The sequence below is a fragment of the Chaetodon trifascialis genome, chromosome 4, assembly GCF_039877785.1.
Source record: "Chaetodon trifascialis isolate fChaTrf1 chromosome 4, fChaTrf1.hap1, whole genome shotgun sequence".
NCBI classification, from domain to species: domain Eukaryota; kingdom Metazoa; phylum Chordata; class Actinopteri; order Chaetodontiformes; family Chaetodontidae; genus Chaetodon; species Chaetodon trifascialis.
This window is the reverse complement of record NC_092059.1, coordinates 25,211,337-25,232,517: the sequence shown is the minus strand read 5'-3', so window position 1 is coordinate 25,232,517 and position 21,181 is coordinate 25,211,337. Positions and strand designations below refer to the sequence as shown.

Below are 21,181 nucleotides of genomic sequence, written 5' to 3'. Positions count from 1 at the left end.
ACCAAACAGAGGAACCTATGGTCACTTTTGGGAGACGCTGTGTTACTGACCAGAACGACAGGGTGTAGTCTCCGACAAACGTCTCACTCTCCCGAACCAGGAAGGTGCCGTCTTTGGCTCCGCCCTCGCAGTACTCCTGCAGGAGCTTCTCAGCCACCTGGCGACCATCACGACCTCCACCCAGCTTCCCGTGGAACCAGCGCTCTGCACAGTGCTGCTCGTTGTTGTTACACTCCTGACAAATCACAGGAAAGACTGAAGAAGCTAAGAGGGAAAAACTACATCACCTGTGCCTGAAAAACGTCTTAATCCTTATTTTGAGAACAGCTGCCACCAGGTCAGTCATTACATTGTGTCAACATCAACACCAGGTTCTGGTCACCATCATCCTACCTCTTTTCCTTCATCATCCTCCTCTTCATCAGCTGTTTGGTAGTGAGACGTCTCCTCTGAGTAGTAAATCTTATTACTGGTCAGGACAAAATAGTGTGGAGTCCACGTCTGCAACTCACACAAAAACACATTTCAGTATTCAGTATACTATGCAACACACTGATGGTGTTTCATCACTCATAATCAAGCACTTAAGACAGACGCACATGGTCGATGGGGTCCTCGAGGTAAAGGATGCCGTTCTTCAGAGAGTTGCTGATGTCATTTTCAGAGTAGCTGGCTGATGACACCTCTTCATAAAGCGTGCCTTCCACCAGTTTCTTGTGCTGCAACACAACAGGTAAAACATGAGACACACTGATCTGCATCAATGACAGAGTCACAGTTTTGCTCTGTAATCACTAATGCCTGGATCAAGACTATATGATTTTTTGTCTTCCATACAAGACAAAAGCTGCATCCTAATTCAGTGCCTGGATCCTGTTAAGGACACTGCCTACAAAAGTGGGTCCAGTGGAGGGTCTGGAGCATATGCTGAGCCTGCACCTCCTCTCCAAATGACATGGCCTCGCCCAGTGGCTCTCAAACCTACAGGTGTTTATAGGTACAACAAAGCACACTTTCCACCACATCCACCCACACCCATCAGTGATGCTGCCTGTGGTCAGAGGTGCAACAAGCCTGAAACTGACAACCAGAGAATGCAAAGAAACACTGCTTTTCAACATGGTGTTAAGTGATGGAGGACCAACTTGACCCAAACTCTGGACTGATAACAAAGTCACTTTTGTATTGAGACACGTGTCCCTTCAAAATGCGTGTCTCATGCTGCTGCCTTCAAGGCTGCAGTCTCTGATTTGCAATGAAATGCAGGTGTGTGTTTGTCTGTGTACCTTGATGAGGATCTTCCTGCGGAGCTGGTGGGGGGAGGGAAGCTCCTCTGCGTTGTTGTCGACTGGCTTGGTGAGCAGCAGATCGCCAAACACTTTCTTAAAGTGTGTGGCCATGTTTCTCTGTTGGACCACGCTGCAGTGGTCCTCGATGGACAAGATCACAGGATACCTGCGCAAACACAGCAGCAGGGAGATACATTTCTCACAAGCATTTTTTTAATATTTCGCTACACTACATCAAAATGATAGACAGAGTAATGGTATCAGCAAGCATTGGCATTGCTGAAACCTGTGAATCTCGTCTTAATGGACTTACTCAGATGTGACAAAGGCGTGTTCTTTGATGGTGTGCAGCACATCCAGGAATTTGATCTTGGAAGTTAAAGTGTGGCCATGGTAGATGATTGGCAGGTCGTCAGGTCCATCCCAGCAGTCCACTAAGATCAGAAAACACAGGTTTAGGTACAAACCGAATCTTTTGTGCTACTCAGGTAGGCTTTTACCTGTGCATAACCTGACCAGGGTCATCAACCAGTATTTAAGGGGATACTGCAGAAGACATTTGAATAAGCAGTAAAATATCCTCAACTTCACTGTAACAGGCCCATTGGATTCTTGGAAGGCATATTTCATTTTCCTTGTGTGGAGACTCTTACGTTCAATGCAGCGGCAGCCCATCCTCAGGCAACGGGCGTAGGCTTCTAGAGATGATTCACTGGAAAACTGGTCACCTGTCAGGTACCTGAGAGAACAAGAACATGGAAACAAGTTCATAATAACAGAGCCACTCAGCAATGTTTTAGTGCCATGAGAGGAAATTTGATTTTTTTCTGTCTTACTGAGAGTTAGAGTTCATTTATGGCTAAAAGGCTGCAGTTAATGACAGATTCCACTATTGATTAATGCTGTCAGTCAGTTATTTCCTTTTGATTGCTTGAGCTGGCCTAATTATCAAACTTTTCAAACTATTCAGCTGGAATTGCTAACATTACATTGAACTGTCATATGTTGTTGGTTTTTACATTGGCTGTCATGAGACCATAATAACTGTGTCATGAATAATCGAAAGTGGAAACAACTTTTCAACCTAGTGACTTGCATTTCAAATGATATTATTATTGGCACCACTGTTGCAAAGACAACTAGAGCCCTTTCTGTTTTCTTCAGAGCTGAGCAACCATCAACAACACATAACTGCACACTGCATTTGTTTCCAGAGACAATAAACACCACTTTGGAATTGAGAGAGAAGCATGTTCACTGAAAATGTAATGTGAAATTGTCATAGTTTTAAATGAATGACAACATAGTTTGAGTATTGCCTTGCACAAACCAGGCTGGTGTCAGGGTGGAGAGACAGTACAAGAAGAAAGCATGAGTTCATTCATTCATTGAATCTATAATGGAGACATGAAAGCAGACAGAAATGATGTCAGCCTTCAGTTTGCTGGAGACAAAACTGCACAGTGAACATGGGGTTTATAGGGAGTCTAAATCCTGACGCTGTTATTTTTCTATAGTCATTACATTGTGCATCAACATTTACTTCATAATGATAAATTGAAGTAAAAAACTAGCCTATTGCAGTTTAGTCTCAACTGCAGTGTTATCATTTGTGCTATTCATTAAAATGTCTGTGTTTTATTACACTGTCAAATGATTTATAGTGTATCGTTAATGATTCCCTTTACCTCAACTACAGAGTTACAATCTGAACTTTCCACTGAGGTGTCATTAATGTTATAAGGCCAGTTTGACGACAGGGAACACAGTAAAGAGGTGATTCAGCTTTACTTGCCAAAGTGGTCGCCGCCTTGTGCTCACTGTCATTAGCTAGTTAGTCATGCAGCTAGTGGCCCTATTTGGTGACTCAGCCCTGGTGGCAGGAGACTACGACAAGTTGTCAAGCTGTCATAACAAAGATATCACAAACAATTAATTTTGCATTAAAAATAATATCATTGACCGAATGAGACTTAACCATTAGAAACATTCATAAAGACTCCTTTGTGTGTCCAAATAAACATGATGTGTTTAGACTAGTTAAAAGAGTAGTGATTGTCAAAAGACAAGAGTATTTACATATTTTATTCTGGTAAAGAAAGCAGAACGTCATCAACACATTCAAGAAGCATTAGCTTGGTATGGTGTCCCAAAAGTATTCAAAGCTGCTACCTGCAGCTAGCTGTTATTGGCTTCAATGGTTACGCTAACTGCTAATCAGAGAATGCCTCACTTAATTTTCTAGATCATTAAACACTCATACACAACATGCAAATACAAATTAGACAGAAATTTGAACAGTTCGTCGGCATCATTTATCAAAGGACTTCGGCTAGCAGCTTCCAGTTTTTTTGCTAGACTAGGCTACAGCTTAAAGTTAAACTCTGCTAAGCTATACATCAACACATGGATGAGGACTGATATCTGTCCTCTCAAATGAGTCTTAATAAGACAGTAAGTGTGTCTTTATGAGGGTCTACGATACTGTATGAACATTTGTGGCTATTTGAGACACAAATATTGAGACCTACGTGTTGTGTGAAGAGGAGATCCAATACTGGGACAGCGGCCTTTTCATGTCATCAGAAACAACAGTCGAAAGTCGAGGGTCACACACAGAATTCTCTTTGGAGAACAGGAAAGTCAGGAACTAGAAACATAAAGTAACATGATCAGACTGGAAGGTAGGAAAAAATCTCCACAGTTTACTTCAGATGTTGCGCACATCTGTGTCTTTGTAGTGTTTCACCTCGTCAAGTTGCAGCATGGGCTCAGGCTGCGGTCCACCCTTCATGTACCCCATGAGGAACTCTTTGACTCGACTCAGATCGGACGCCCAGGAGTCCTGAGACAAGCCGGAAGAAGAAGTGAGCACAAAGCAGTTTTTCGCAGTTCTGTGTTGTGCTGACGGGTGAATTTGCTCAGTACCTTCTGGTCCATCTGCAAAAACTTCTGGAAGTCGTAGAGGGAGATCTGACAAAGCTCTGGTCTGTCAACATTCCTACAAATACAATTTTCAAGATGTCAGACAGCAGAGGAGAGAAGCTTAAAGTTTAACTAAATGAGACATAATATATTAACATACAAAGGCCTCTCTGGAAACTTATCTTACTCATCTACCTTTGCCGGTGCTAATTATGCCATTTTTAGGTTAATGTCCCATAACATGAAGCAAAATGTTTCACGTTCACAAAGTACCACTAATGGCTAAAACATATGGAAATGTTTCACTTTCCTCAAAACCAAAACCTTCCCCAGGACACTGATAAGTGTGTTTTAAAGAGAAACCGGACCAGTAGAAGGATAAGAATGGGGGACGTGAAGACAAGGGAGTGGACACGGAGGAAGAGGTGAAGGTGGAGGTGGAGGGACTCACCGCAGAGGGAAGGAGAGCTCCAGCTGCTCAATAATCTGGGAACAAAAGGGGAGGAACCAGGTGACAGACAGGTGGGAGGGCGAAGCATAAACAGTAAAGGAAAAAGTGAGCCATGGTGTGGTACGAGTGCAGAAGTACTCAAATACAGTACTGAAGTGCAATTCTGAAGACTTTCACCTTTTCCTCAACTAGAATGCAGATGGAAAGGGCTTCTATCTGATGGTTGATACTGCAGCACAACACCACAACGCCTTATAAAGTTATACATTTTTAGAAGAGCATGTAATCTTATAGCTGAGCTGCGTGAAAAACCCCGTATCTCAAATTTGGGGATTATATTTCATTATTCCATCATGGACCATTTGGTGGCATTGCTAGTCATATAATTGCTATTAAAATTCAGGTGTATTTAAGCTCACGATCATTTCTTTCGAATATGATATTATTGGCAGACACTTGAAACTTGCTCGACTTGCATAAATCCAGCAGTGATCAAGTCATTTCATTATTGTCAAAGAAGCATCATTGCTGCTTGGTAATGCACTTTCATTGCAGGTTGCACTGTCAAGTCTGCTTTGCTTTGCTCTGCAAAGAAAATGCAACTGAAATGAATGCAGCCTTAATGTTTACTGTGAAAAATCAGACAAAGGGAAAAATAGGTATGAAAATCAAAAATGACAAAGTATGCAATTGAAAATGGTGAGCAAAAATGTAAAGTGTGCAGTCTTACTTGTAATACAGTATTCTTAAATGTGATATGACTACATTTATGTAAGTAAAGGATTTGAGCACTTCTTCCCCATCGTATGATTGTGTTTGTGTGCAAACCCAAAACTGGCACTCACACTCTTCTGAGCATCAAACATCAGTGTTCTGTAGAGCTGTGCAAAGTTGGGGTATGATAGATCGCTCCTGGCCTCCACCTCCTGTGGAAACATGAAGGATGTGAGTTAGGGCTCAGAGAGGCACCAGAGCTGCAGGTGGAGAAACAATGGCATTAAAATAAATTGAGCAGATTTCTCAGACTTTCTGATCGTGTATTATTCTGGTCTGACCTGCAGCTTGTCTTTGAGAAAACGCATGTTGGGGACTCTGTAGTTGACCTGAGGCAGCAGAGCTTTCACATCCTTCACGGTGATGCTGCCAAAGAAGCAAGAAGGAAGGATACATTAGTGACATTAAAGGTCTGAACACACTGAAGTAGAAAAGTCATAATTCTAATACAACAAAACAAATATATGAATTGCACCTTTAGAGACTACCAGGAGTTGGCGCTGTATGGTTTGACGAGCTAATGTCAATGTCTGGATTCTACATTTCCATTCTGAGCATAAAAGACGGACTGCTGAAATGTTTTATTGTTGAGACAATGAAGGCAGAAGGAGAGAAGGTGACGTGTCTTGTCCTGGAAACAGAGGTAACGGTTGGCCACACATTTATTCAGTCAGCCAGTTTGGTTTGTCCACTCTAGGCTACTGTAGAAGGTGGCTGTCAAACATAATGGGCTCTGTGGAAGAGGACCTGCTCCCTTTGCAGATATAAATAGGTCATTCTACGGTAACGTAAACACGATTCTTATTTTGAGGAGATCATATATAAATGCAAATATCCATCCATCCATTATCTATACCGCCTATCCCTTTCGGGGTTGCGGGGGGCTGGAGCCTATCCCAGCTACAATGGGCGAGAGGGAGGGTACACCCTGAACCAGTCGCCAGCCAATTGCAGGGCCACATGCAAGCACAAACAACCATTCACACTCACACTCACACCTACGGACAATTTATAGTCATCAATTAACCTAATGAGCATGTTTTTGGTCTGTGGGAGGAAGCCGGAGTACCCGGAGAGAACCCACGCATGCACGGGAAGAACATGCAAACTTCACACAGAAAGGCCCCGCCTGACCCGGGGATCGAACCGGCAACCTTCTTGCTGTGAGGCACGCGCACTACCTGCTGCGCCACCGTGCAGCCCAAATGCAAATATATTTACGAATATTATCCTCTATTGCTTCCCCCTAAATCCAACATACTGGAGGACATTTAAAGGATGAGGCTGGTGTTATTCTATCCTTTAGCTACTGTCTTCAAAACTCATGGATGGAGCAACAATGTGTTCGCCCATTTCTAAATACTCTCTGACTTCCCAATATGCTCTGTGGCTCTCAGCTCCAAGGCCACTGGTTCCGACTAAGGTCTCACAAATATATCTAGTTTCATTTGTAAAAAATGTTCATTAATTTCCTAAGACAGTGTTTTTTTTAGCTAACATTACTTAAACAGATGGAAATGACGCATTTGTTGGGGCCTATTTTCAGTGATGCATTAATACGCATTTGGTACTCTTGTGAGTGTCTCAGGCAGCGGGTCAGGCAGCAGGATGTTGTATCTGTGATTAAAAAGCAAAAAAAAAAAAAATCACACACTCTTAACAGCTAATGGAGTTTTCAGGTTGTCAAAGAATTATTAATTAATTAACATTTCAATTTCAATTTTTTCCTGAGTATGTTCCTGTCCATGTTGGCTTGAAATGTTTGCTTTTTCCAAGGCGAAGAATGACCCTTTAAGCTTGACTTTTAAGCCAAGACGGAGTCATTAAAAGGGTACGAAAATTCAGCTGGAGAGACAAAGGATGACATGCAGCAAAGGGTCTGTGCTGGAATCCAACCCAGGCCGCTGCAGTAAGGCCTCAGCCATAATCCATGACATGCGCTCTAACAGGTGAGCTACCGGCGCCTTTACCTCTCCTTATTTTCTAGGACAACCACATGTATAATCACTTTTACTGATTCACAAAACACATGTAACCACCAGCCATCAGTAGACAGACGGAGGAAGGAAGCAAGAAAAGCAGGTAGAGAAAGAAATAAATCCAGGTCAGTGCTCTGAGGCAGGGAGGATCCGTTCGGGGTCAACGACCGCTGCTGCTGCTCCTGCCAGGTCTGATTCGTCTCTCCACCCACTTCCCTCTGTCTAGCTACTGCTACTGTTACTATTTTCACAGGAGACGGGAAGCTGCCCTCTCCCAGCCCAACGCATCACATCCTGCTGCTTATCAGGCGGTGGCAGGCTGTTTGTCCTGGAGCGACTTCCACCCAAACAGAAGCTTGGATGTATTAATGAGAGCATGAGAGAGAAAAAGACGGAGAAAGTGTGTGTGTGGAAAGTGGAGCCTCAGGCTGTGCATGCGTGTGGCAGGCTGTGGAGGTTAAGGTCAGGGCAGATCCCTGACAGGGGTGTAACACGCTCTTTGATGACATCTGGCTCTGGTTTCACCTTCACGTTCCACCTGCTGTGACCAGCCAATGAGAATCCATCACAGGCTGCTGTAAAAGCTACAACTGGGTGTTGACGTGTTTGTGGCAAGTCACCCACCTGCCCTCATGGTTCCTGTCCATGACTTCAAACTGTTTCCTCAGCCACCTACAGAGGGAGGGGAGGAGAAAGAAAACATGAGACTGAAAGAGTGATTATTACAAGAAGAAAGTCAAACTGAAATGAAAAATAGAAATCACATGTTTCCGGGTGTGATGGCTGACAGGTGAAATGCATTACACTGCTGGAAACGGAAAGAAAAATAAATTTTTGGAAGGAAATTGCAAACAAACTGTGTTTACTAACAACAGCTTTGTAAAGTATTCCTGAGCCCATGTATTAAAATCCTTTGAACAGTCATGTGTTCACAAAGAGGTGAACCTCTCTCCATCCTCACTTGAACGACTGAGCCTTTCCAGGATGCCCCTTTCATACCCAATCATGATACTCTCACCTGTTACCAATGAACCTGTTTACCTGTGGAATGTTCCAAACAGGTGTTTCTGGAGCATTCCACATCTTTCCCAGTCTTTAGTTGCTCCTGTCCCAACGTCATTCAAAGTGTTGCTCCATCAAATTCAGAATGAGTAGATATTTACAAAAAATCAATGAAGGTGATGAGGTTAAACATTAAATATAGTGTCTTTGTATTGTTTTCAATTAAGTATGTCAAAAAGATGTCAAAAATGCTGTGCAGTGCTCTCTGTGTGAGTGGATGCTGAAAATACAGTAGTTCAGAATGTCATGATACCGTGTTGAAGAGCCTGAGGCTAAAGCTAAAGAGTCAGCATTGTACCAGCTGTTGAAGATATGGAAATAAAGACATAGCTTTGTTCTTGTACTGCAATTTAGAATGACTTTCTGTCTTTCTGTTGTTGGTATAATAAGGGAAGATGAATGATCAGACTGTTCTTCCTATCATAACCCAGTTTGAATATTTAACTTCACTTGTTTAGCTTTAACTTCTAACTTGCTAAAAAACAAGAAAACATCCACCTACAGGCTTGAAGGTTAGACAGTTAGCATAAATATGCCCACAAACTTTTTTATCCTATTTTGGAAAATACTATGCACAATAGCTGTAGTATCATTGTAGTTTATATTTCCTCACACTGTCAATTTTAAGCAACAAGTTGCAGCCAGATACTGAGAATTGTCTATATTTGTCAGAATGAAAAAAAAATCCCATTCATCTGATCTACTCCCCAAACAGTTTACACAACTGTCATAAACAGACAAAATTAGCCATTTCATTTCCTCTGACCATTTCCAAACATATAGAGCTCACATTATGTCAACACCTAAACTCTCCAGCACATACTCACAGCCTCCTTCTGTTCTCCTGCTCGCACCACGCAAGCCAAAACTACCTCCGCACATTCATCTGGAGTAAATATTTTCATCCCAAAACTAATATTTGCCCTGTCCTCTGACCAGCACCACCCTTTCCCATCCAGGTTGCCACTCGTTTGATGTGACCAGATATCATCATCATTACACATGCATGGGGTGTCAGAACGTGTTAAGTGCTTTACAAACACAAAAATAAATACTGCAGTGATGCATGTTAATCGCTTAGCCCATTAAACTAATCACCACATTTCTAACGTTGACAAAATAAACTGAGAAGTCCGTGCTGAGTGTTTTCAGTGATGACTGGAAAAGTCTCCATGAGTGTATTCAAATGTATTATTCTACTAATTGTTTGGTCAATGAAGTGTTTTTGGCCAAAAGCCTAAACTCAGCACATATTCATGTTTGAGAAGCCCTAACTAGTGATTTTCTGCCATTTTTTCTTAAAAACAAAAAAAAGCCAATTATTTAGATTTGATAGTAGTTGATGGATGGAAAATCAACTAACAATTTTGAAAATTGAATGTTTTCACTAGAAAAAAGTTAGAAACTATTCAATTTTCAGGCCCACATGGCTGAGTTTTTGATACTTCATCGATCAGACTGTCAGTGGGTTATTCCTTTAAGTCATTTTCTAACAATTTCATGTGCGTTCACGGACACGTCGATGCACACCTGTCTATCTGTTGTGGTGCAGGCGCTCTCTGAGTGTCAGTCATCAGCCAGTTGAGACCAGTGATCCACATGTTGACCTCCTCCTCACTGAAGGCTGCGAAGACACAAAGAAAGACGGCACAGGGAAGAAAAGCTGAATCCTTCAAATTTCAGATTATGAGTTTAGGCAACAAGCTTCAATAAATTCCAATTTATTGGAGCTTAGGTCTTATTATTGTAAATTTGTCCATAACTTTTAATGAGTTACGATGATGTTAAAGTAATGCATGACATGTAGAAACGGAGACCTCAGTATCATAAAGATCAGATCACTGTTTTATTATCACTTTATTTGGAGGTAAAAACCACCTGAAATTCAGGCATTAGTGCCTCATTCCACAGGAAAACTGTGTGCACACACTATGGCAAGCATCAAGACAGGCAGTCTGTACAGTATGGATGCATGTTGACAACAGACTCTTTGAGTAATAATTGATCATGTGACCACTCATCTTTCTTGATGCATGGCAGAGATGTAACATCAGACCCAAGGTGTAATGAACCACATCTGTCCTTTAAGTAAACTTTTAAAAAGCATTTTTTTTATGAGAGTAACTCAACAGCAACAAAAGCTCAACAAATTCAAACTCATTAGATTAGCAGATAACACTGATGTGGTGCGCAAACACACACATGCAGTATGCACACACTGACCAGCCACGCTGAGCGTCCTGAGTCGAAACTCCAGGCCATAGAGTACGATGAAGCAGTGGGCGGCATCCAGTTTCCGGGCCTCCTCCGGGTAGCGCTCAAAATCACGGGAGCCCTTCCCCAACCGCAGCTCCCGGATCTCTCGTATGTCCACTGGAGGAGGGAGGAAGGAAGGAAGGATAGTGTTGCATGAAGACAAATATGTACAACCATTAATCACACTTTGGCACGTTGTTCGTTTCCTCGCCAAACACACAGAAATCTGCTGCTGGAGAGCTCAACAAATGTACTGTGTGTTAGTCCAGAGAGCCCAAAAACACAAACACACAAACATTTCAGCTGTCAGTGACAGGATGCTCCAAAAGTCTGCAGAGGTTTTTAGCAACGGCAGGCAAACTTTTACTTCACATTTCTGAGGAGAAAGAAGCCCTCAACCTGACAGCTGAGGAGTCCCTCGACGCTTTGATAAAATAAGTCTCTTAAAGTGGTAAAAAGAAATGGATCTGATCCCTAAAAGTGAAGTGAAGCTGTGATAATGCTGCTTGAGATGAAGCTCAGTCTGCTCTTTGATTAATAATGAGGGCTTTTAAGGACTAATTTGGACTAATTTTACTAAACAAACATGTTTTTTGAGTCTGCATTTCCCTAACTTTAGTTTGCACCTCTCATGTATTACCATTATATTAAAGTCACAGAGCTGAATAAACACACAGCAATCTTTACAATCACAATGAAAATTAGTCATTTGGCACACACTTTTATCCAAAGCGATGTACACACACACACACACACACACACACACACACACACACACACACACACATACACACACACTGATGGCACAGCATCGGAGGCAGTTCTGGGGTTCAGTATCTTGCCCAAGGATACTTCACCATGTGGACTGCCAAGGCCAGGGATCGAACCACTGACCACCATTATGAGAATTCAGACAGAAGACGTCACCTGACTGTGGGTTTTTCTTTGGAATCTGTTTCAGGTTGGAACATGAACGCTTGAATTACTCCAATATCACCACTTGCTACCACATGGCGTGCAGTAGCTAACAAAGCAGAAAACAAGCAGAGGTGTGTGTGTTTCATGAGCAGGTAGGTGGAGGCAGAGCCAGGGAGAGTTACATGTAAGCCATTTGAAGGCATTTTTGTCATGGAAAAGACTTGTAAATATGTCATTTTGAGGGTTTAATCAATGCCATGAGATGAACTTTAAGCTCAAATGTTGTACAATCAATTGGTAAGACCCCTTTTTGTTCTGGGCTAACATTTCAAAACTACACTTGTGGCAGATTTTGTCCCACTATTTCTACATTTAATACATAATCCATAACTGGACAGTTATTGGAAGCTTCTTTTGCACCAGAAGGGTTAACAGCGCGGCCAAGTCAGGCGACTGACCACAGAGCATGATGTAAACTCTGGACTCTGCTTTGACACTTGCAGCAGTCGACGCACCCACAAAGAAAACCCAACTTATTGACATAACAGATGTCTTGTGCACACACACATATAAACATGCATTCATAGATGCTGCAGGCCTACTACAGCACACACACTCACAGTGGAACTGAAAGTCAGTCTTGTCAGCCTGGATGCTAGTTTCCATCAAACATAAAGTGGAGAGAATAGACTTTTTCTGACCAACAGGTAGAGAACAGGACACAGAGAAAAGAACACTCCGCGCCTGCTGCTGGTCTTTAACCAGCCAAATGGCAAAATCTGGTTCCTATCTGAGCCTCCTGCATGTGGAGATGACAAGGAGCACGTTTGGCAGAAGATTAAGAGAGAGGGCCGTTATCCTCAGATGGAAATGTGTCCATACTTTTAGTGAGAGGGGGGTTCAGAGCTGGATCCGAATCTGTCTGAGTTCTTACCCACAGATGACCTGCTCTTTGATGTTTGGAAAGGCGAATTCTGCAATGATTCTGCAAAACTCAATTCATTGCTGTCACACAGCACAACTGCTGCCTGATGACTTAAAGGGTAAGTGGTTATATTCTATATTTCTCAATAAAGTCCATTAAAAAACAAGCAAACCCAGCAATGAACTGATCTGACTAATAAATACCGTGTGTGTATCCAAAGCCTGATATATCTCCCTCCTCTGTGCCATGGAGCTCCATTGTCATTAAAAACACATCAATGAGCCTCAAACACTCACTAGAGCACCAAATGCGGATTAATCCGCTGCTGAAAACAGTCCCCAACTATTTCCTCCTGTCTGAGTAACAGTTGTTAAAAACTGTTCTGAGCAGTTCAAAACCTGTTTTTAAAGACTGAAATCTTTATGCTGTCAGCTGGAAGTAATGTTCCATCCATGACAATAAGAAAAATATAAAATAACATCAGTCTTATTCTTTAAGTCATCAGATGAACCCTCCAACAGAACATTTCACCACTAAGCTTCTGGAAAAAAGCTGCACAGCATCTGAACCAAAATCCATCGAAATTGTTAACATTTACAACTGCAGAGGACTTGCTGACTTTGGCTGTTGGCTCACTGCAAAGCGAGGAACCTCTGACCCTTTATTAATAACTCTATTAACATTTGCAACCACAAGTCAGCCAGAGAGATGTTTTACAACCTGGCAAGCCAAAGCGTGGTCTTATTAATGGATGATCTGATCTATTGAGCTTTGGTAAATGATTTATTAGCCATTACAGCCTCTAATCTCAACCCTGCCTGCGTACCACTTTACCAACTGAGAGCATGAGCAGCATGGAGGTTTCAAAACTGCCAACTACTAAATCTTGTTTCCTCAGATTTTGAGATATTTCCAAATCTAACTTTTCTAATTTTGTAGCCTCATGAAGAAAACTGCACTAAGAATTTGTTTTTTCAAGCTGCTGTTTTCAAGGGCAAGAATGAACCTTGAAGCAGTTTTATACTGCAGTTCTTTAATGTTCATGCTTATTAAACAGTCTGGTTTCAGTATTGGTTCTGAAAAATCAGGTTTGACATTGGTATCAGTCATAACAAAGCTTTTCATTGTGCTTGTACAGTGCCTAATCGTTAAAGTTGACTCCTTTTCCTCCCAAACTATTACAAAATACCCTGAAACCTGGTATTTGTTCTTCTTTGGTCTTTCCTTTTATTATTTCCTGTCATTTAGTCTGGACGTTGGACAATCATGCAAACAGATGCACAGCTCGCCAAATGTCACACTTCACTCACCATGACTGCGTTAACACACACCCTGCCTGCCTCACTCCACAACACACACACACACACACACACACACACACACACACACACACACACACACACACACACACACACACACACACACACACACACACCACGATTCCTCCCACTGGGGCCTTTAATCCTGGTCCAGGCTGTAAACATGGTTGTGATAAAGACACACATGCACAACTGTTTCGGTCTGATGTAAACTTTGATGAACATAACATGAGGAAGAGGTGAAAGAAGTCACACACTGGGCCAACTGGAGATACATCAGAGTATACGCTCCCACTGATACTATCAACAGTCTCACAGGAATAAAACAGCAAAGAAAACACAGTGTATTTCTAGGATGCTCCATTATTGTGTTTCATCATTAAAAAAAGACGGTCATGACCTTTTCTGCCAACTCTCTGTGCTGCACAGGCACTGTCTGAACCGAGGAGTTCCTGAACGCACCACGAGCTGTGTACACCACTGACCTGAAACCACCAGCCGTAGATAATTGCAGTGCGCCTCCAGTGAAACAAACTGTTCCTGGTAGAGCTGGTGACATCACTTCCTACCACATGGCAGAAGTCGACTTGGAGATTATAAATTACAGGGAGGCAAAGGATGGGAGACGAGAATGAAATGCAGGCTAGAGTGAAGGTTATGAAACGGATAAAGGAATGGATAGGTGGGATATTTATTGGAAAGTTGAGAGATAAAGTTGCTACTAAACAGCAGGGGTTCAGAGCAGAGGCTGACAGAGCTTCAACAATCAGGACTGAGTCTAGACCTGTATGAGGGCTGTCATTTTTTTATTTTCTAATTAAAAGACCTTTTAAATGTGTGCTAGACTGTTTTTTCTTTGTAGATTTCTGGGTGTACTTTGACCCCTGTTTTGCACATCCATTGGTTTCCATTCATTTTCATTCTGGAAAATCTGAGACTTTATCTCCAGAAAAAAATCACTGTACTGTTAATTTCTTCTATCACCTCCATGTTCATTTAAGTTTCCTGACAAGTCACCTGTTCTCTCCCTGTGTATTAGACACTGCAGATAATTGTGTGTACAAAGAATGACAGTCTTCCCTTAACCAGGCCTTAACCATAGAAAAGGCAGACTTGTTTCATTCATAGAATGCATCACATCGTGTCGTGTTTTTATGTGTCAACTGAAGCCTGAACACACCAGATTCATCATACAGACAGAAGCAGTAAAGTAGTGAGGATGTGTTCTTCAGAGGTATGCTGGGAAATCAAATTGATTACAACTGAAAATTGAATTGCACTGTACTTTGCAAAATGGTTATCTGGATATGCTTTGTAGTAAACAGGCTGCAGCATACCAACTCTTTTGGCATGGTCCTTTAAGAGGAAGATGAAGACTATTGCTAAGTGGCTAACTTTATTGTTACGATTATTGTTCAGCATAGCAGCTTGTATGTTCTTGTCAGTATTCATGTCCTCCTGTCCACATTGATAGTTCTGTATGAAATATATACCTTAAGAATTACTATGACATCTAACTTTTCTGTAAATAAAAATTGTGTTCCACAAAATTGGGGTTTATTTCAAGTTATTTTAAAAACTAAATATGCTTTCAACATTTTAGCCAAGTTAAATCAAGCTTTGGTTAACCCTAATTGTACTTTAAATTATTCCTTATTGGTGCACACCAGTATCTCAGGCATCCAGCACCTAATTTGTGGTCCATGTCTCAGCTTCCTGCAGAAGATGCTGGACCTTTTGTTTTCCTGCAGCCAGCCAGCCCTTCAATCTAAGACAGGAAACGAGACACTCCCTGATAACCCCACACTTCCTGTGCCTCAGGATTTAATACCTCCACTGTTTGCCAAAAGCGCTCATCTCAAAGAATAACACGGATTTCAAGAGTGTGTGTAGCAAAGCTGAGGGAGAAACTTTATTTGAATGCAAACAGTACAAAAAAGTATCAGGCAAGAACAAAGGAAGGAAAAGTGGGAGAGATAGAGGAGGTAAGAGGCGACAGAGTTAAGGGGTCACTCAGATAAATATGATTTCTGAGAACAAAAGACCAAAGTATCAGATGAATGACCTTGCAATTGAAAAAGTAAGTGAAAGAAAATAGAGTGAGAAAGTGAAATGGGAGGTCAGAGAAAATGAGAAGGGAGTTTAGGTGGGTGTGTGGGGGGAGGAAAGTGGGAGAGGACAGCTGGAGGAGGAAAATGGAGAGGCGAGAGAGGAGGAGGAGGATGAGGAGGAGGGGAAAAAAAGTATGTGACTGAGAGATAGAGCTGTGGGAGATAAAATGAAGGAGAGACCCGCAGAGTTCCAGGAATGTACTGCTGGGTTTGTCCAGGGGGAGGCTGCTTGTAAAGGGGCGTTTGTGGGTTATGAAAGCGTATGTGTGTTTGTGTGAAAGCAGTGTTTTCATCAGCGTGGGATTGTGTAGATTTGGTCTGAATGAGCGGAGTAGGTGTTCGCTGCAGTTTCGTGCATGCTCAGACTTGTAATTGTTGTCCCTCGGATTAGCGAAGGCGCCGTTTATGTGGTTTATGATCATGGATAAATAATTGACAAGGCTCCCGGAGCAGAAACAACACCTGCATGTGTGCAGTGGCCATTAATCTCCAGGCTTTCTGAGAATGACGGGGGGATAGGGTTACTGGAGATGGGAAAGAAGAGGAAACTGCAGTGGCCCTAAGAACTCAGTGCACTGTAGCTTCAAAACACACGTGCAAATAAAAAAAACATCTTCACTAATCAACCAAAATATGCACTGCAAATACAGCAACAGGCTGCTGAGAGTTAACTACCTGTCAGTGGTGCTGATTGTTTGACAAATTTACTATAAATGATATTACAGACATTTTCTACACACTGAGTGATAGACTTTTACTAGCTATTAGCTATGCTGCGTGACAATGTTAGCGGATTGTTTACTGTACAGTAACTTTATTTTGATTGCTACGAGACATTCAAAGTCATTTCTGTTTTTGTTAGTTACAGTTTTACTGAAATACATTTTCACCTGTCATACCTGAAGATGGTCAGTGACGGAGCAAGGCATTCACTTCCTGATTGGTGGATATCAAGTTTGACTCGCATTTAATTTATGTTGACTTGGCCATGTTTTATGTCTTTGCAGGGTGTTTTTGTAAATGATGAGCATGCCAAAGATGTTTTTCTTCTATTTGCATGTGTTTTCTGAAGTGACAGCAAAAAGAATCACCTTCAACAGGATGATGGAAAACAAACCTGACAGATTTCTCAGTAAACCTATTTCTATCTCACAGAGGAGGAGTCTTTTTTTACAGTATACTACCACAAAGTCTGAGAGTTAGAATAACACATGGCAGACAGAAGGAAACTCTATCATGCCAGTTGTGAATGCCATAAGTTTTCTCTTTGCTAACAGACACTGTAACAAATCCTCCCCCAGGCCACAAAATCCAGGGCGCAGACAATAACCTCCACACCCCAGACAAGCATAGTGGTGCTCACACATTCAGCATTCAACAGCACAACAACAGCCTGCTGCTTTAAGTGCACCACTGCCACTTGACTCCACTCCAGCAGGCTGCCCCGGTCCCCTCAGCCCACAGTCAGTCAGTCAGTCAGTCAGTCAGTCAGTCAGTCAGGCAGTCAGGCAGTCAGGCAGTGTGTCAGGCAGGCAGACAGGAAGCTCAGGGCAGGGCGAGGACTGTGGACATGTGGCAGCAGCATGCACGCTCTTCTGTCTGGAGAGTTATGGGAGGCTGTCATTGAGGACGCAGAGGTCACAGGGTCGTGATGCGTCTATCCATTGAAGAGGCCATGACAGCACCTCAGCAGTGATACTAAGTACACAGAGGAAAGGTCAACACAAACCTACTCATACACCGCCGTGGATTTGGTTTTAAATGTCAAGGTTTTGAGATAACCAGCTCTGAATTTTTCAATATTAATGCTGATGCGATACGTGAGTTTCAGTACCAATATCAATACAATACCTTTCTTTGAGCATGAGCAAGCAATATAAGCAGGTTTTCCTACAAAACCAAAGTTGTTAAGTGCAAAATGCCATTGAAACATAAGCAGCTACGCTAGAACTTTATGTAACCAACAGACGGTCTAAAATTCTGAATTTAAACAGAAACTATCCGATCGGTGACGAGGCTGAAGACCAGACTTTCATGCCGTTTGGTACGTGATGGTTTTTGATAGTCAGTGCAACAGAAACATTTGGGTTGAACGTAGTGTTGAGCTTCATTATCCAGTGCTGGTTTCTCTGTGTGTGAGCATGTTGTAAAGGGTCAGTCCCTCTCGTCTGCTGTCACACTAATACAATGGAGGTCAATGGTATTTTGTTTGTGGTGCTGCTCCCCTTCCGTTATCTGTTTGTTACTGTTGTCAAAGTCCCCGTCACCAAACAGCAACAACCTCAGAGCTAGCAATATACACAGAAAATGGCAAGTTTTGACAAAGATCTGGATACATCCTTCGGTGTTTTACGTGGCGATTTCTTTTGTGGGAATTTAGCCACCTTAATGCAGGGCTTGCCTCCTGACACGAAAACAAGTCACAGCCCCAACTCTATTTTGCAAGTGCACCAAGACTGCATCCATTTCTCAAACGCTGGCACAACACTAAAACGAAGTGTAGAGATTGGTCTGGCTGTGAGTGCAGACTGCAGGCCAAAAGGCTGGGAAGCACCACTTTAAACATGCACACGCAGAGAAAGGAACTGTCCCTGGTGTTCTGTGTCTGCATTGGTCAGCATGTTCTCAGATACTTCACCCTCAGCTGACATTTAAGCATCTTCTGATACAGAGTCTGTGACTGACAATAAATGATGTGACAAAGGGAAAACAAAGTGAATGTGACTGACACAACAGGAATGTCATACTGGAGTTAATGCCTTGGCTTTTCTGTGTAAAAGCTCCCAACCCGCGTATGAACAGAAGCTGACTGACTCCTGTCTAAAGCTTCCTGCCACAGCTGATAGACTCTGACTCTAACTGCGTTCTGTAACTTTCCAACAAGAAATGCTAAAAGTCACTCATACAGAGGCTCTGTGTGAGGGTCTGTGAGCACAGGCCCAGGGGCCCTGAGGGTCCTAGTAGCCCCAGTCAGAGATCAATTCATGTTTTTATGGCAATACTCACGCTCTCCTTCTATCTTGTCAGGGTTTCGGCTCCACACTATCTGTCGCATGTCCTGTTTTATCTGGAAGGTTCTCCTCTCGGGCCGCTGGGACTTCTTCTGGTAGAAGATGGTCATCACTGTCCCCATCTCCAGGCTGTGAAGGATGCGGGGACCGGCCTCTGTCCAGTCCAGCATCCTGGAAGCCATGACCGGACCAGCAGCCCCCGCGGCACCAGCACCAGCCTCCTCTGCACAGCCATTGAGGCAGCCACTGAACCTGGCAGCACACATCCTCACTGCATAGCTACGAGGTAACCTTGCAGAAATCTGTACTGCTTTCTGGATGTGGATGCTTGTCCTTTAATCACTTACTGAATGCAGCAGTTATCCAACATGTCCAAACCACCGGTGCAAAGAGGAAATCTTGTCAAGAACCCACAGCAGGAAGGGCTTTCAAGAGGCGTTGTGATTCAACCACTTTCACATTAAAACTCAAGCTAAAAGACTTCAGAGCAGAAATATTGAAATGTCTGAGATGTGAATTATCCTCTGGTCCTCTGGAGGGGGAGTGTATCCCTGTGTTATCCTTTCCAGATGCTTCTGGCAGCACACCAGCGAGATCCACTCGGAGGGAGCTCTCATCACCGCTGGACTCAGGTTTCCACCCTTTATGTGTCCTGCTGAGACCTTCAGTCCACGACAGCAGCGGCTTTCAATCCAGCCGCGTCGTCGCCTGCTGCTGCCGCTTGCTGCTCCTGCTGCTGGGGCGGTAAACAAGAGGTGGCTGTCCCTCTCCTGGCTTTGGGCAAATGAAGTCCGTGCGAGCGACAAATACGCCGAGTTATGTAATGACGAGTCGGACAAATACCCGGAGGTGGGTGCAGCAGGGCAGCGGAGAGGAGGACGGTACCGGCCGGCGCTCTGCGGCGGCTTCACGGAGACGGAGCGACGCGCGGACGGGAGGGCACGAAGCGGCCGCGGCGAGAACCCTGTGCGTTCCCATCCGCCGAACCATTCTGCTCTCCCCTCACACACTCCTCGTTCCCGGGCACATTACACCGCCGACTGGATGCATAATCCTACGCAGTCACCCGGTTGGAGTCACCGTAGAGAGGCGTGCGGGGTTGCGGTGGTACGCGGTAATTTCTCCAGTTCCTCCTCGCTGCTCCTCGTCCAGGATCTCTGCCTCTCGCCTGCCTGCGCGTCCCCTCAGCTCCAACGCCAGAGGTCTTGAGAGGAAATTAGAGCTAGCAGACCGGAAAAGCTTGATCAGATTTTTTCCCCGTCTGTGCTGTATCTGAGGGAGGATGAGGGGAGTGGAGTGAGAGTCGCTGCGGAGAGGAGGAAGGAGAGGAGGCAGAGAGCAGAGCGACCTCCGCGGGTCTCCAGGAGATCTGCAGCGATGGAGGAGGGAACAGACAGGTTCGATCTCTCCAGCGCTGAAATCCGCATTCAGCTCAGCGGGCGACGAGACGAGTCAACAGGTCAAGAGGGGTTCAGGTTTCAAAGGTCACTGACAGCTGCAGCAACAAGTCACCTCAACCCACAGTGATTCAGTGTGGAAAGCAATGATGTTCCAGAAGATATTTGTAATAATAATAATGATTATAATGTGCTATAGAGACAAAATAATAATTCTAGTCTAAATATTGTTCCCAAGGCCAAGAATGAAATTTTACACTGAATTGATAATGATTCAAACAATATTAATAATAGATAAATAAAACAAATTGGAAAGCTTGATGATTGTTAAAACAAACAAAAAAAAAGAAAAGAAAAGAAAAAAAGAAGCAACAACTGTTTCCTGACAAATAAAAAGCAAGACTGACACAGAAATATCAAAATAAGTGTTCAGTGGTATTTTTCAAACCTATCAATAATCCCAGAAGACACTTCAATGAATACATGAATACATAAATCTGAAACCATGCTGTCAAATTTGTCTCTTCCAAACATAAAGTCTTGTCATCAGTCTGCATTACATAAGAACTAATGTCAGCCGTATTTTGAGGTACAAAGCAGAAAGTTCTTTAAAAGTTCAAAGTGTCCTTGAGCAAGAATCCCTCAGCTTCAGTAGGACAGTTTCGAACTTGTGCGCTTCCTGGAGGAGGGATTATTACATAATCACGCAAATATGAAGTAGGAGACTTACATGGTGGAGAGTAACTAAGCACAATTACTCAAGT

General features: G+C 43.1%; 1 protein-coding gene across 3 annotated transcripts in view; it reads right to left on the bottom strand.

Annotated features, from left to right (window-relative positions):
• The window catches only part of LOC139329911 (1-phosphatidylinositol 4,5-bisphosphate phosphodiesterase gamma-1-like), a 31,059-nt gene extending 10,807 nt beyond the window's left edge, over nt 1-20,252 (bottom strand). Inside the window, exons 1-16 of one of the 3 annotated variants that reach the window (XM_070960548.1) lie at nt 19,016-20,252; nt 10,704-10,853; nt 10,011-10,104; nt 8,043-8,090; nt 5,721-5,805; nt 5,511-5,591; nt 4,666-4,700; nt 4,218-4,290; nt 4,039-4,134; nt 3,821-3,939; nt 1,943-2,028; nt 1,603-1,723; nt 1,287-1,455; nt 600-719; nt 394-501; nt 51-235 (exon numbers count right to left, since the gene is read on the bottom strand). In XM_070960548.1, the coding sequence (XP_070816649.1) occupies nt 51-235; nt 394-501; nt 600-719; nt 1,287-1,455; nt 1,603-1,723; nt 1,943-2,028; nt 3,821-3,939; nt 4,039-4,134; nt 4,218-4,290; nt 4,666-4,700; nt 5,511-5,591; nt 5,721-5,805; nt 8,043-8,090; nt 10,011-10,104; nt 10,704-10,853; nt 19,016-19,286 (1,841 nt within the window). In that variant the 5' untranslated portion in view covers nt 19,287-20,252. Of the gene's footprint in view, nt 1-50; nt 236-393; nt 502-599; nt 720-1,286; nt 1,456-1,602; nt 1,724-1,942; nt 2,029-3,820; nt 3,940-4,038; nt 4,135-4,217; nt 4,291-4,665; nt 4,701-5,510; nt 5,592-5,720; nt 5,806-8,042; nt 8,126-10,010; nt 10,105-10,703; nt 10,854-19,015 lie in introns of those variants that run through there. The other 2 variants (XM_070960549.1, XM_070960550.1) reach the window with 2 other exon arrangements.
• Nucleotides 20,253-21,181: the final 929 nt, after the last annotated feature.